The following is a 13644-nucleotide window of genomic DNA, read 5'->3' on the forward strand; positions in this document are numbered from 1 at the left end:
GAAAAGCTGCAGTGATGGCATTTTCCTTCTCTTTTTTTTTTTCCTTTGAGGTTATTGACATGAAGAGTAATGCTAATGTAATTGCACTGAAACTCATGCACATGAAAACCTCGCCAGGGCACAGTCAGAATAAATGGTGTGTTTGGAAACAAAACGTTAACTCAGTGGAGTAGCAGTGTCTGCCTTCAACCTGAGGAGTATGGAGACACCACGGGCACAGTGCAGCACAAGTGTCACCCTGGCTCAGAATCTGTACTCCAGGGACATGAGCAGAGCTCTCTGCTTGTACCCCTGAGGTGTGCGCTRCTGCAGCACCACAATGCAGCTGCCAGGCAATGGCCACACGAGTCAATAATGTGTGTTCAGCCTGTGAGAGCAGCCAAATGAAAGCAAGCATCCTTGTATCCATTAATCAACCTGATGCTGGGCTGCGGAGACAATGCCCGCCGATTGTCGGCATTTCCCAAACATCCCTCACGCGCTAACCATCTGCAGCTGGGRTACAATGCTTTGATTACAAACGTCAAAAAGATAGAGCAGAAAATTAACTTCTCCTTATTTAGTAGGTTTGGAGAAATGTGGCTTCACGCTACACTAATTCGGTGCCCTCAGTATGAAAACTCCCCATTACGATGTCTCGTCAAATTAGAGCCGACGATCCAACGATGTCATCCCTCTCCTCACACAACGCTCTATTTTGTAATTAAGCAGGACAGGGAAACAATGGCCTTGCSTATAGAGAAAAGGTCAGGGATGCAAAACATATTTTTGCAAGCTAATTGTAAGATGCATGAAGCCAATTATCCCAGCAGTGCTGCATATGCCAAAGCAGGAAGGATTTTATAATTTTGCTCCGTGACTCCAAGTCGAGTCAAGGCGCCGGCTGCACCCCGTGGGGCTGCCAGGAACCAGTGAGTGCAGAACCAGGAAAAAGGCTGAGAAAATTCTGCCATGATTGTGAGATTCCATGAAAATCATTCCAGCCTCTTAGCCCTCCCCTTGTCATTTATTATGACGTGAAGAATTACTGGGAGTTAATATAGAAGGGAATTCGACATGACCCCCTGCTCAATTAGGAAGTTGGTTTAGGAATGTGTAGGATAAGGGGAAGTGTTTCTGTATTCCTTGGAGCACAGGGAATACATTCACCTCAGGCAGCCTCTGATACAAGTTCACAGGTATCTGCAAAAGCCACATTAACAGGGGGAACAGTTGAGTCTTTGCTGTTGCCTTGGGAGAAGCTGAAAGGCCCCACATTGTTTTCAAGCTTTCAATCCATCTCTGTCCCTCTTGGAGTTACTAAATTATGATTTTTATTTCTTTCAATGCCTCCCCAAAAAAAACCCTTTCAAAATGCCTTCTTTTCCATTAACAACATTCTCTTTTTTTAAATGTCTAAACTTCCTAATARCACAAGAAGAATATGAGGAACATCACAGTTTATGGAGAGAAATGGTAATTTCCTCCTGCATCTCTCCTYCAAAGCAGCTCACTCTGATTTTACTCCAGCCTCTTAACACAGCCATTAATTAGAGATCAGTAATTAACTTTCTGGTTCAAGAAATATTTTGCAAAGGAACCCCATTAAAAGGCTGATTTGCATTTTCCAGGACAAAGCAGCCTTGGTATAAATGCAGGTACAATATGAGGCCAATCTGAATTCTGAGACTGTTCTTGAATTTTGATTTTCTGYTGAAATCTGTTTCCTGGCATGGGGGGAGTGGGCACAGACAGCACCCCCAGCACGAGTGACATTGATACTGCAGGATCCTCCTCCTCTTGGCTTTGTCAGGTGTTTTATTCTGCATTTCAGACCCTGCTGATGGGGTGGATGGTTCCTCTCCACAAACTGGGCAGTGTCTCCTCACAATATCTTCATCACAATGAGCCCTGAGCCCTGCTGTCCATGGTGTCCCCCATTTCAGGGGGTCCCCACTGCTGTGAGTTCCCCTACTCAGAGGCCTCTCTGGATAAGAAAAGAAGCAGAAGAGGAAGCAGCTCTCCAGCACTTGTTCACACAGATCTGAAAGCCCTCTGTGCATTCTGGGGTCTGCCAGTGCCCTACTTCTGYGGATGAGTCATTGCTCTTTCCAATTCCAGAGGAAATAGAGCAACTTCTTCATCCTTCGTCATGCAGCACTCACCATATTCTCATCAAACTTAACCAGTTTCATCATGCCTAAAAATACTTGGCGTATCATGTTTGTTGGGAATAAACAAATGGTAATTAGATCTCCAAGAACTCCCAAACTAAGTTTGCTGCAAGAGCCCAGACATTCATCAGTTCCTCATGCACCAAAATAAGCTTTGTGCACATGGAAAGCTCCTACATCAGCCAGCATGGGCACAACAGTAGGAATTGAATGTGCTGCAGTACATGACTTGTACAATTCCTTTTCCCTCTGGGGGCTAGAAGCAAAAATTTTGGATGGGCTAAAGACAAAAATGAGTTTAAAGAGGAAATCTCAGTAGTGCAAGTCGCTGCTTTTATTAATGCTGGGCTGTACCCCTTCCAAAGCTGAGGCTCATTTAACAATCAACCATATGCTCAAGCTTTTGTAGTGCCAATAAAAGCTTAAATAGAATGCTATCTCCTGGAATTATAATAAAAAATTTAAAAAACCCTCACAAAATAATCACAAATGTTGGTAATCCAGAGTGCCTTAGCAATAAATGGATTCTAGGTGCTGTGAGAAGTGTCTCCAGGGATGATCAGTTCAGGGATTACCTCAGAACACAGAGTTACCCAGGGTACCTATTTTTCACCAAATCATGATAATCTGAAGGATTTGTCCCCACGGTGATGCTGTGGCCCTGCCCTCTCAGTGCTGGTGTAAAATCACCTTTGCCACAACAAGAAAACAATCAACAGTGCATCCCCACCAATAATTAACAACTGCAGCAAAAAAAAAAAAACCTTCTCTCCCTTCTCTGGCTCTACTCCCTGTGCTCCATACCCAGTCCAGAAATTTTCTCCATCACAAATTTTGTAGGAGAAATGTGGGTCCAATTAAGAAAAATCCATCTGCCAAATGCTTGATTTGTGGCTGAATCCAAAGGCCACTACAAAGCCAAGCATTCAGCGCTCCACGATAAAAACTTAGTGAGCTGCTGTAATAAATCAGGAGGCAGGAGACATTGTTAGCAAAAAGCCACTTTTTGGAACCCTTTTTAGCTCTAACAAGCAATATRACCAGCCAACAAATTGAAAGGAACACTCATTCCACAATCCTCCTTTAGATCTCATATTTACATACTCTGATTGTAGCAGATTGATGCACCTCAGAATGTGAGTTACATGGCTCTGATTTTGCTTTTTACTCACTATCAATAATTGTAATACTGTTACTGTAACAGGAAAAAACCAGAATGCACAAGACTGGYAAAACCGGCCAAATCCATCCCCGTGAACCCCACAGTAATTTCATGAAATATATTTGTTTATATTCTCTGCCCCATACACAAGCCACATCCATGTAATTATCTGTCTGAACATGCATGTGCACAATTCATGGATTTCATACATTCATCTGTAGGATAAGCAGGACATGCAAGAAAAGGAAAAAAAAAGGAACTAARAGGCAGGAACAGTCCCAATTTYGATACAAAGAAGCCAAGTAACAGAAGCATTCATGATCTACTGTAGCTCAGTATTTCAGCCTGGAGTGTTTTGACTGCATTTACTGCACTATTCATTTTCGCTACGGCATTCCCACAAAAATTGGCCCACGCTCCAGAACAGAACATTGCTCTAATGGTGACTTCCACGAGCAGAGGAGTGGCTCCTGAACAATCAGCTTCAATACAAGATGGAGTCAAGAATCAAATATTTAAGAGGCAAATATTCCAATACCAAATGCTTCTCTGAAACTGTTCTTGGATTACAAGCGAGACAAGCACAGCAAAAAAAGCATGAGAATGATCTGACAGACCTGAGCTCTTTCATATACATTGTGCACGTACAATAGGATGGCAATGCTCAGGAAGATAAAATTATCTTCTGGAAGCAAAGCCTCGCTGCATGACTGAGAGGCCCAGCTGCTGCTTTCCTTTCACCTCTCTGAGAGCRACAGTCCCTAAGGCCAAGCTCTCCTGTGGAGGATTCCTGCTCACCTGACAGATCTGACACTGTGATGGCAGCGAGGGACCAAGAGCCTGCTGTCAAAAGCCACCGAGTCTCAGTGTCCTGCAGCTCAGGGATGGCTGGCTATCACAGATGAAGTGCATTTTTGAGTGCTGCCTGCCTAACAGAAGGTATAATCTCACGTATCATGAAGGTATCATTCATTCTCAGTTTCTCATACTCATAGGAGCAAATTCTTGGTTATTTGAGGCTGCCAAGTGTCACCTCTCCTCTAAGCCACCCTTTAAGCTCTACTCTGTAAATGTACCGTAGCATCTCTTTAAGGAGAAGTTGTGGTACATCTGGCTCTCTGGCAGCCCAGCCAGCTCCCGGGCTCTTGTGCTGGGAGGGCAAGGAAATTACCAGGCTTAATTTGGGAAAATGGCTCTGGCTGCAGGGCTGGCCAGAACAGTTAATTCCCRTGTCCTATCCTGCCAAGTCACAGAACAAAACAAAACTCATCYAGGTAGAAAGAAAACATTGCCTGATGTGCCTGTTCTTGGAGCAGAGCAGCAGCACTGTGGGCACATTTACAGCCACTCGGCTGTGCTTGCTTCCCTCTGGAACACAGTGCCCTACTTCGAGCATTTGGGAAAACTGCAGCACAGSAATCAAATCAACTCGGGCTGCCCAGATAGTAATCCCTGAAAGCTTACTCTGCACTAACCAGCACAATCACTTCACCYGCAGAATCCAGAAGGAAAAAGCTTAGGAGGCTGCAGGAGGTTAGGTAAGGAAAAATCCAGATTGACAAATGTTATSTGTGGGCTTCAAAAGCTCCCAGCACAGCTAAAATGAAGTAAGTTGTCATTGCTTTTCAAAGTGAAGCATTTGCTCAATGGGTTCTCAAGTACCATCCTGCTGAATTAAACTGCCCCTGCTCTGAACTGGTTACACCAGGTTACCAACCTGGTAAATTTTCAGACACAGACTTTTCGTGGCACTTCAATATTTCTGTCACTCCCCAAAATGATTTGWGTAAGGTTAAAAGATCTTCCTTTTGGAAGCAAACCACTGGTGTGTTTCTGTGGCTGGTAAAGGAATCTGTCTTCCCCAACCATGACCTTGATCTGCATGTGAATTTACACATGAATTTACCTCGAACAGTGCCTGTCTGATGCTCACACCGACATTAATCTACACGTACATAAATACACACAAATCCACTAAAGAGCTGCTCTACTTTCTAACCAGCYGAAGAATAAACCCAAGATCTCCTATCTCTTTTATTCTGCTCGCAATTTGCTCCAACACTGGCCATCCCACGTGAAATGCTTTATCAGATCCATCTGCACATTCCCTGCAACGCGTCCCTCCCGGACCGAGCTCCTGTCATGGCTCAGGCAGAAGCAGCAGCTCCGGCCACACGCCGAGGCTCCATCTCTGAATAATGACGGCAGACAACGGCGGGATGGAGACGGATGTGTGTGAGGGGGGAGACGGGGATTTGGGGAGATTATGGTTGTTATTGTTCCGCGTTATTGTTCAGACTGTGTGTAACCCAGTTGCGATCGGTGCAGTCCGGTGTGGGAGCATCCTCCCCTCCCTCCCTCACCTGCATCAGCCGGCTCTGGCTGCTGCATCTCTGTGCTATTTATATGCTGATGCATCAACTTAGGATTTATTGGGGAAGAGAAAGCAGAGCAGTCAGGCTTCTCTGCACCTGGAATTTAACCTGAAAAGGGAGGGCTTGCACCGTATCCTCAGCAACAAATTAAAACTACCCCTCTTGCAATTAAGCAAGTCTACTTCTATCAGAGATGCAGCCCTCGCTCTGAGTCTGATAAGCAAGATCTTAACAAGAGCTGGAAAAAATCAATATCCTCCTCTCTCCCACACCCTCCGCGAAACGTCYCCTTACCTTTCATGGTCCACGCTCCTGAAGCCAGGTAAAATGTGCCGGAAGCTGCTGTTCCTATCGAGCTTCGGTTGGCTCTTTGTCCTTTTGATGGAGCCTTTAAGCCGACGGCTGAGGAACCCCTGTGGGGTGAGACAAGAATACTAAATTACAAGGCAGAGGGGAGCGGGGAGCGGAGCGGTGCCGCCCGTGCAGCAGCCGGGCACGGCGCACTCGGCACTGCCGCCCGAGCGGCGCTGGCAGCGCCCGGCTCCGCCAACATCTGCTCGCAGCGCTGCCGGGCCGGGGCTGCGGCGCGCCAGACTCCCCGAAGCCTCCGTTGCCCTGGCAACCATCAGCTCCCATAAAAATGCCGTCTGAAAGACAAGACTGGCACATCGCGGCTCCTGACGGGAGCAGGGGCTGGCCGGACAGACGCCACCCACGCCGCAGCCGCCGGCGGACGGGGAGAGAGAGCTCCGGTACCTGCTCGGAGCCGTTCGCAGCCATGGCCGGCACAGCCGGGCCCGGCCGCCTCCTTTACACGGACCGAGCATCCATAAAGCTCGTCCGAGCACCGCCGGTGGGATCGGGGCTGCCTAAGGGCACCACCTTAGGCAAGAAAAACACCCCGGTTCGTTCCCTCTCCTCCGAGCCTCCTCCCTCACAGAACATAAGTCACGGCTCCTGGAGAGCTCCACGGCAAAGCCAGCACTAAACGTTTTAATAGCAAAGCTTCTAATGTGTTATTTGCTTATTGTTAGGAGTTAATGTTCTACATAATCTGAACATTACATTTAATCTCTCCGCTAAATAAGGCAATAAAAGTATAATACTACTGTGTTGGCCGGCATCTCCAGTGTATGAGAATGGCCTGAGAGGGTCGAGCACTTTGGCCAGAAAAAAAGTGTGTGGGGGATTTTAAAGAGAAACCAGGATTTTGGGGTGAAGTCTGAAGGTGTGTTCCTTTTATGGACCATCACACTAAAGAAATAAATCAGCTCCACATAAACAACTCAGTAAATCCCCGCAGAATCTGGGGYTCTGCATACACTGATTCCCTTCTCGAGCCCCAAGAAAAGGGGGATGATACCCACAGACCAAGCACAGATTCTGCCGTGTAAGGAAGGAAAGGTGAGAGTACCACAGCAGCATCCCAGCCCTGCCCACACTGCACCCTCTGCTCCAGGCAGGAGCCTCAGGAGTTTCTGCACTCAACATACAGGAATGGATCCTCAGCAGCTCCCTTTCATAAATGAATACCTTTAATATGTCTTGCAGGGAGATAATCACAGTCTAACTTCTGTGTAGCCTGTCATTTGTTCATGCCATTTAAACACTCCTTCCCCACCTCGGATATTCACAGCTCACATTATGTCTTTCTCAAGATGCAAAATCTCCCCGGGCATTCTGTGTGGCTCTTGTTATGGAAGTGACTTTCCTGTTCGTAAGTGCACCAAGAATTTCAACCATCTAGATAACCAAAGGTGTTTCACATTTATTAAGTGCCACTTTACTTACAAACGAGGTATGTAACATGCATTCATGTGAACTGAATATTTCTCCGGGAGCTATTTGCATGACTGAAATAGCAGGAGGTATAAAACACAGGCCATCACATTGTACACTTTGTCATCCTGCACAAAGCCAACGTGTGGGATAACAAAGGCCTTTTCAAAAGGCTTCTGTCCCTGAGAAATACCTTTAGAGAATTTTTGTAGTATAGAGAAGCATGGCTGTGAAAAGCAAATTTGAGGATCTGCATTATCTGGAGCATTGTTAAGAYATTTCCCTCAGCACTCAGAGCTCAGCCAGCCTCCTACTCAGGGTATCAACGTGCTATCAGCCTCATTCTCATCGTATCAACGTGCTGTCAGCCCCATACTCCTCATATCAACCCAGTATCAGCCTCACACTCAGCACATCACCTCTGCATGCTCTTGTTCCTCTGACTGGACCAGGCTCTATGGACTCTGGCCAATATTTGCTGTGAAAGGAGAACCAGAAACACAAACTGGCCAAACATCTGATCTGCCCTAAACTCCTCTGGTGAGCAGGTTTTGGCCCAGCAGCGAGACTGGACTTCCTTCATCACTGCCTGCCCACCCACAAATATGTCCTCATTTTATCAAGCCACGTCTTCAATCCAGGAATAGCTTTGAACTCTGGACAGGGATTTGATAAGGAAAAACCCAAATGCCTTCAGCAGCCAAAGGTGAYATTTTTCTTCCTCCATGGTGTATTCCATATCCCCACAACTGTTCCATGATTCGTGCAGGATTTGGAAATTACAATTTAGGGTTGCAGTGAGACATTACTTTCCTTCTGTTTCCCATTGTTTTTACATTTGTTGCCACCAGAAGGAGATCACACTGTGCCATTTTCCATTTTCATTGCCAGCTTCCTTGGGAGAATGAGATGTCAGAGATTTTAATGCTGATAAATTATGCTGCTGTAGTGATAACTTTGCACCTCAACGGTGCACACCAGAGATCAGAAACACTAATGTGTGAATTAATACCTTCTGTAATTCTGAGATGGGGTAAGAAAAAAAAGACAGAAATTTGTCTGTGAAAATACAAGAGAGAGAATCTGACCCGGGGTGTGACCGCCGAGCTTTCCTAGTGAGATCATAAGGACATGATCCATTTCTTCTTCATTTATGACTTTAAACAACATTAGATTCTGATCTCCAGACAAACAAGGCTAATCCCACTCTGAGCATTGCTGCTCCTCTAGCTGAGCTGCATTCTTGTCAGCTCCAGCAATTAAAGCACTGCCCTTTGCATGCACGCTCTTTATACACTTTATAAGTTTATACTGAGAGCTGTCTAGGGCAGAATTGTGTCTTCCTGTGTGTGGGCAGCATTCACCAGTAAAAATATCTTAGCAGAGATTAAACTACTAACTGAGAAAGGTTCCATTCAGAAGTTAATAGTCTCTATGAAATGACAGAAAATAGAAATCTGCAGAGCCCAAGAATCCTTTCAGATACAGTAAATCATGAAATATCCTTTAAAAGGTAAGCAGAGGTAGCAGCTATATAAATTCATCCCTCACACAGACTGAGGTGTGAGCAAGAGGAGATATTTTAGGGTCTTTAGAGATAATTGTTRTGGTCAAGAGTATGGCCTCATGCAATCCATGAAAGCTCATGAAGAAATGTGGCACAGAATTAATCAAAAGTGGCAAGAAAAATGGATGAACCATGGAATCACAGAGTGCTCCAACCCCGTCCAGCCTGGCCTTGGACATTCCCAGGGATCCAGGGCAGCCCCAGCTCCTCTGGGAACACTCAGAGCTGGCACTGAGCTCTGATTTCACTTTTCAAGTGCACGGGCGTTGCTTTTCTTGCTTTGTTTCTGCTGTTTTGCCTCTGACATCTCCAAGCCYGGAGTACAATCGCTCTAATCACAAGAGCTGACTGAAGTCATAACAAGACACAAAGAACGAAGGCAGAAGAAAACAAAACAAATCCTTTTGAGGAATGGCTTAATCACAACCACAGCAACTTCWGCTAAAACAGGATGGCAAAATCCAAAACAGCACAATTAAGTCTGCCGTGATTTGGGCTCTTTTCTTACATATCTGAAAAACCCAAAATTCAATGCCATCATCTCACTGCAGACTGAGGAGGGTGGGACTCTCATTTAAATTTTTCTTCCTTATCAAATTTGGCGTTTTGAATTACTCTGGAACCYGGAAATAATCTTATATTATATTATAATGTTTGAATATTTTTGGTATTATAATACTTTTAAAGCATATGTGCAAATCCATCAGCACCATATGCCTTTGAGATGCGGGAACTGCAGAATTCCACACACCCTGGGGCAACAAGAAAAAAACTGGAAAGAAGAGAGAAAAAAGGGAGGGGGACAAAACTGAGCAGAGTGTTAATGACAGCAAAATCTGGAGCTCCTGTTTTATTAAACATAAAGTAATGATGCAAGTCTTGTGTCTGGAGCTGACTCCCACACCAATAATGTTCACTCGCAGCGAACCCACACGATAAAGTTATAAAGGTAAAAATTCAGCACCATGGAAACACAATAGAGATAAAATTTAAAATATGATATATCAATAAATCAGGCTGGCTGCATCACGAGCAGCTTTCTTTGGAGGAGTCCTGGCAGGTGCTGGTGTTCTCTAAGCCAGGAATACACAGAGAGGGCTGGGCTGGGAGGGCACTGGGCACACAGAAAACACTGACACAGCCCTGCTCTCATCCCAAACCCACATAAAACAACCCCTACAAAGGCAGATCCCAGCAACTACTGAACAGATGGGCTTATTTTTATAGTTCTTCCACATCTTTTTGTTTTAGTTCAAGCAAATCTCAACTCCAGGGGACGTGAGAGGACATCAGAAWTTTTTTTCATTATTCATATTAAGGGAACTGCTATAAATAAGTGTTTGCTGAGGGTACAAATGTGAGATGCAGCCTTTCCTCCCAGGTTCCCCGTGTTCTGGTGTGTCAGGGATAAGGCATTAAAATGGCAGTAAATCTTTCCTACCAGACCCATCCTTATTGTAGGCCTTAACTTTTTTATTTTTTGTATTAAATTTAATTTAATTTTGGAATGAGTTTGGGTTTTTTTCTCTTCTGCACAGCACATGAAAATACCCTTTTATTGAGGCTCCACTGAATGGATAATTAATATTTGTATTTGTGAAACAAGTAGAGCTGTGCCAACACTAAGCATCCTTTTATAGCCATGAATGTTCCAAACAAGTGAGTTTACCCATTTCTACAACTACCAATGTTAGTCTTAGCTTTCAAAATTAAAGAGAAATCTTTYTGGGGAGCATCTGATGCCATTTGTTACCAGGTAAGGATATCTAAGTGCACYTTTTTACCCTTTCCTCTGTAGAACRGGACTGCATACCCCAAGAATGCACAGACCAAAACAACAATGAGGGTGAGTTTATGCACCATTTGTGTCTCTTGGAAGCCCAAAAACAGAAATAATTCCCCAAGTGGTCCCTGGCACTGAAACAGGACAGAAAGGGAATTTCTGTACAGCACTGACCTTTATGGATGAAATATTTTTCATTTGTTCACCGTTAGAAGCACAGGGCTGGAAGTGTCTGTAGCCCCTCAAACACTTCATACATCATTTATTTCTGTCAGCTCTTTTGATTTGAACTTTGSAGTTGTAAGTTGCTTTGCTGTCCTGCAGCTCTGCTCCTGTCAGGTGTGATGAAGGGCTCTGCTCAGGAGGTGACCGAGCACACGGCCCCCATGGAATTCCCTTCCCCAAAAATTGCATTTCCAGGATCCACAAAGTGTGCACGGGGTCTGTTTTGAACTTGGGCTTAAAGGAGGCAGAGGAGTGTCAACCTTGAGGCTGAAGACACCCCCAAACTTACAAGAAACCTGCAGAAGCCTTAGGAAATTACAGTTTTGCAGATTTAACAACCAGCAAACCCCATTSTGTTTACATGGCAAACCCAGCTTGTTCTGACTGTGGAGATTTGCCCAATGCAATCCCAGGGAGAGGGAGGAGAACTACAGGACAGCAYGAGCAGGAGAGATGTGAACTTCAAAGGAAAACCAAGAGTTTATCATCTCTGGCCTTAGAAATGCACCCACAGATCAATGTGTCTCCTTCTGAACCATGACTTTGTTCAAGTGGGTGCAAAGTCCCTCAGTGTCCCTTTCTCTATTTGATTTRATAAATCTCAGGATGGTTCCAGTCATCCTGTGAGCCCCTAGGAGCAGAAGCAGATCAGAGAATCATGGAATCGTGAAGGTTGGAAAAGATCATGAACACCATCAAGTCCAACTGCCAACCCAGCACTACCACTGTTCACCCCCAAACCATGGCCCAAAATGCCACATCCACTCCCAGGGATGTTGACCCCACCACTTCCCTGTTCCAATCCTGGACAACCCTTTCCATGAAGAAATTGTTCCTAATAGCTCATCTAAACCTCCCTTGGTGATGTCTCACTAAGAGCAAAGAACCACTGCTTGCTCTGACTGATGCCACCCTAAAACACCATTCTATGGGGACAAGAAAAGCCCCTTGGAGACAGGAGCGCCTTGGAATTACACAAAAACCCCAAAGGAATGACAAAACAGCTGCAAACTCAGGGATAACAGGCAATGAAAATCCCAATGCTGCTGCTCCACACGCTGTGCTCACACTCGTGCTCTGGCATCAGGARTTAAAGGATAAATGTGGAGATGGAGCACTTGGGATCATGAGAGGGGATGTCTGGGAGCCTGGCCATAAAGCAGCCCCAGAATGTGAGAATCAGCTCGTGKTGTAAGTGCTGCTTAGCAACACTGCCCTGCCTCGGCCAGAGATTAATCAGATCTGCAGTGTGGTTGGGAACACTCTGCTCAAACCACTGGAAAAATCAGATGAAGATGCACTGATGTCCCCCAGGTCACTCAGGGGACAGCGTGGGGCTGTCCAGGTCAGGAAAGCTGGAATTACATCAAATGAGAGGCACTGAGGGTTAATTATGAATATGGCAAATCTCACACATTGTGAGTAGCAGCAAATCACAGAGAAGCAGCAATAACAGAACACGTTACCACACAACATCTCAMCCCCTTCCCACCTCTGGCCAGAAAGGATTGCTGCTGTGTTGAGCACCTCCCTGCTCAGTTCCTCCTGAAAGCTCTGGAGCAGAGCAGATATTGGAACAGARAACCCCATTTTCCACAATATTGATRGCMAACTCCAAGCCTACAGGAAGGTATCAACACCAAGATGCTTCATTTTCACTGAGAAACCTTGTGTGCTTTTAGTAACCCATTTTCTACAAAAGCAGCTGCCAAACCAATAAATTTTAAAAAGCAGTKGGTAGATGATGTGTTTAGAGTAAAAAAAAATATTATTATCTTTTGAATGTAAGGATTCATTGTGTAATTTTGCAGTAAAAGTTACTCATTCAAATATGAAACTCGTGTTCCAGGCAGATGCTTTTGGCTTCAAAGACTTTCCCCACATTTCTGCAGCTTAAATTGGAACATTTGTATTCAGCAATAATTACAGCTGCAATCAAACAAAAATGCTCACTTTTGTAAAGGTGTGGGGAATACCAACTGCAATTCAAATGATACATCAGCCTCGCACTTTCCCTATCTCCCTCCCTAGACAACTCACTTCCCAGACATGTGCAAATACTGGAGATGAAGCTCATTTATCCCCATCTCAGAATTTATGAAAATGACTATTTCAGTTTGATTCACCTTCCACTTACAGCTTTGGAAAAAGGGAGAAAAATTACAATGGAAGGATAAATATAACACACATATGACACTTCCAGGAGTACCAGCCTGGCTTTCATGATTTCTCCATCCTTCAGGACACACAGATCAGAGAGCTTTTTGATTAAGAAAGCTCAGAGAGAAATGAAAACCAAGGCAAGACTACTCCCTGCTATTTTCCTCCACCTTTACTCCTTTCCTTTTCCTCCTCAGCTCGTATTTTGTGTCTGATTTTGGGCTGAGGTGCTGAGGAAGGTGATGTGAGGCAGCACAAAACTGCAAAACTGACAATTCTGTTAAAACACTCACACTGAAAGACATAAACCAAAAAAAGAATATCCTTCAGGAACTGGAGGCAAAAATTAAGTTCACTGCTGGTTTATCCCTCAAAATAATAAGACAGACATTGCAAGTGACACATCCTATTTTTGAGTCTTAGCAGTGATTATTTCTTCC

The 13644-nt window shown here is 44.8% G+C and overlaps 1 protein-coding gene across 4 annotated transcripts in view; it reads right to left on the minus strand.

The window, feature by feature from the left end:
* DAB2IP (DAB2 interacting protein) overlaps positions 1-13644 on the minus strand; it is a 124118-nt gene that overhangs the window by 86747 nt on the left and 23727 nt on the right. For all 4 annotated transcript variants that reach the window (XM_057372951.1, XM_057372950.1, XM_057372957.1 and 1 more), the window contains exon 3: positions 5985-6103. In XM_057372951.1, the coding sequence (XP_057228934.1) occupies positions 5985-6103 (119 nt within the window). The remainder of the gene's footprint in view (positions 1-5984; positions 6104-13644) is intronic.

This window comes from Malurus melanocephalus, unplaced genomic scaffold (genome assembly GCF_030028575.1).
Source record: "Malurus melanocephalus ecotype Western Australia unplaced genomic scaffold, MMel_1.1 scaffold_181, whole genome shotgun sequence".
In the NCBI taxonomy this organism is placed as follows: Eukaryota; Metazoa; Chordata; class Aves; order Passeriformes; family Maluridae; genus Malurus; species Malurus melanocephalus.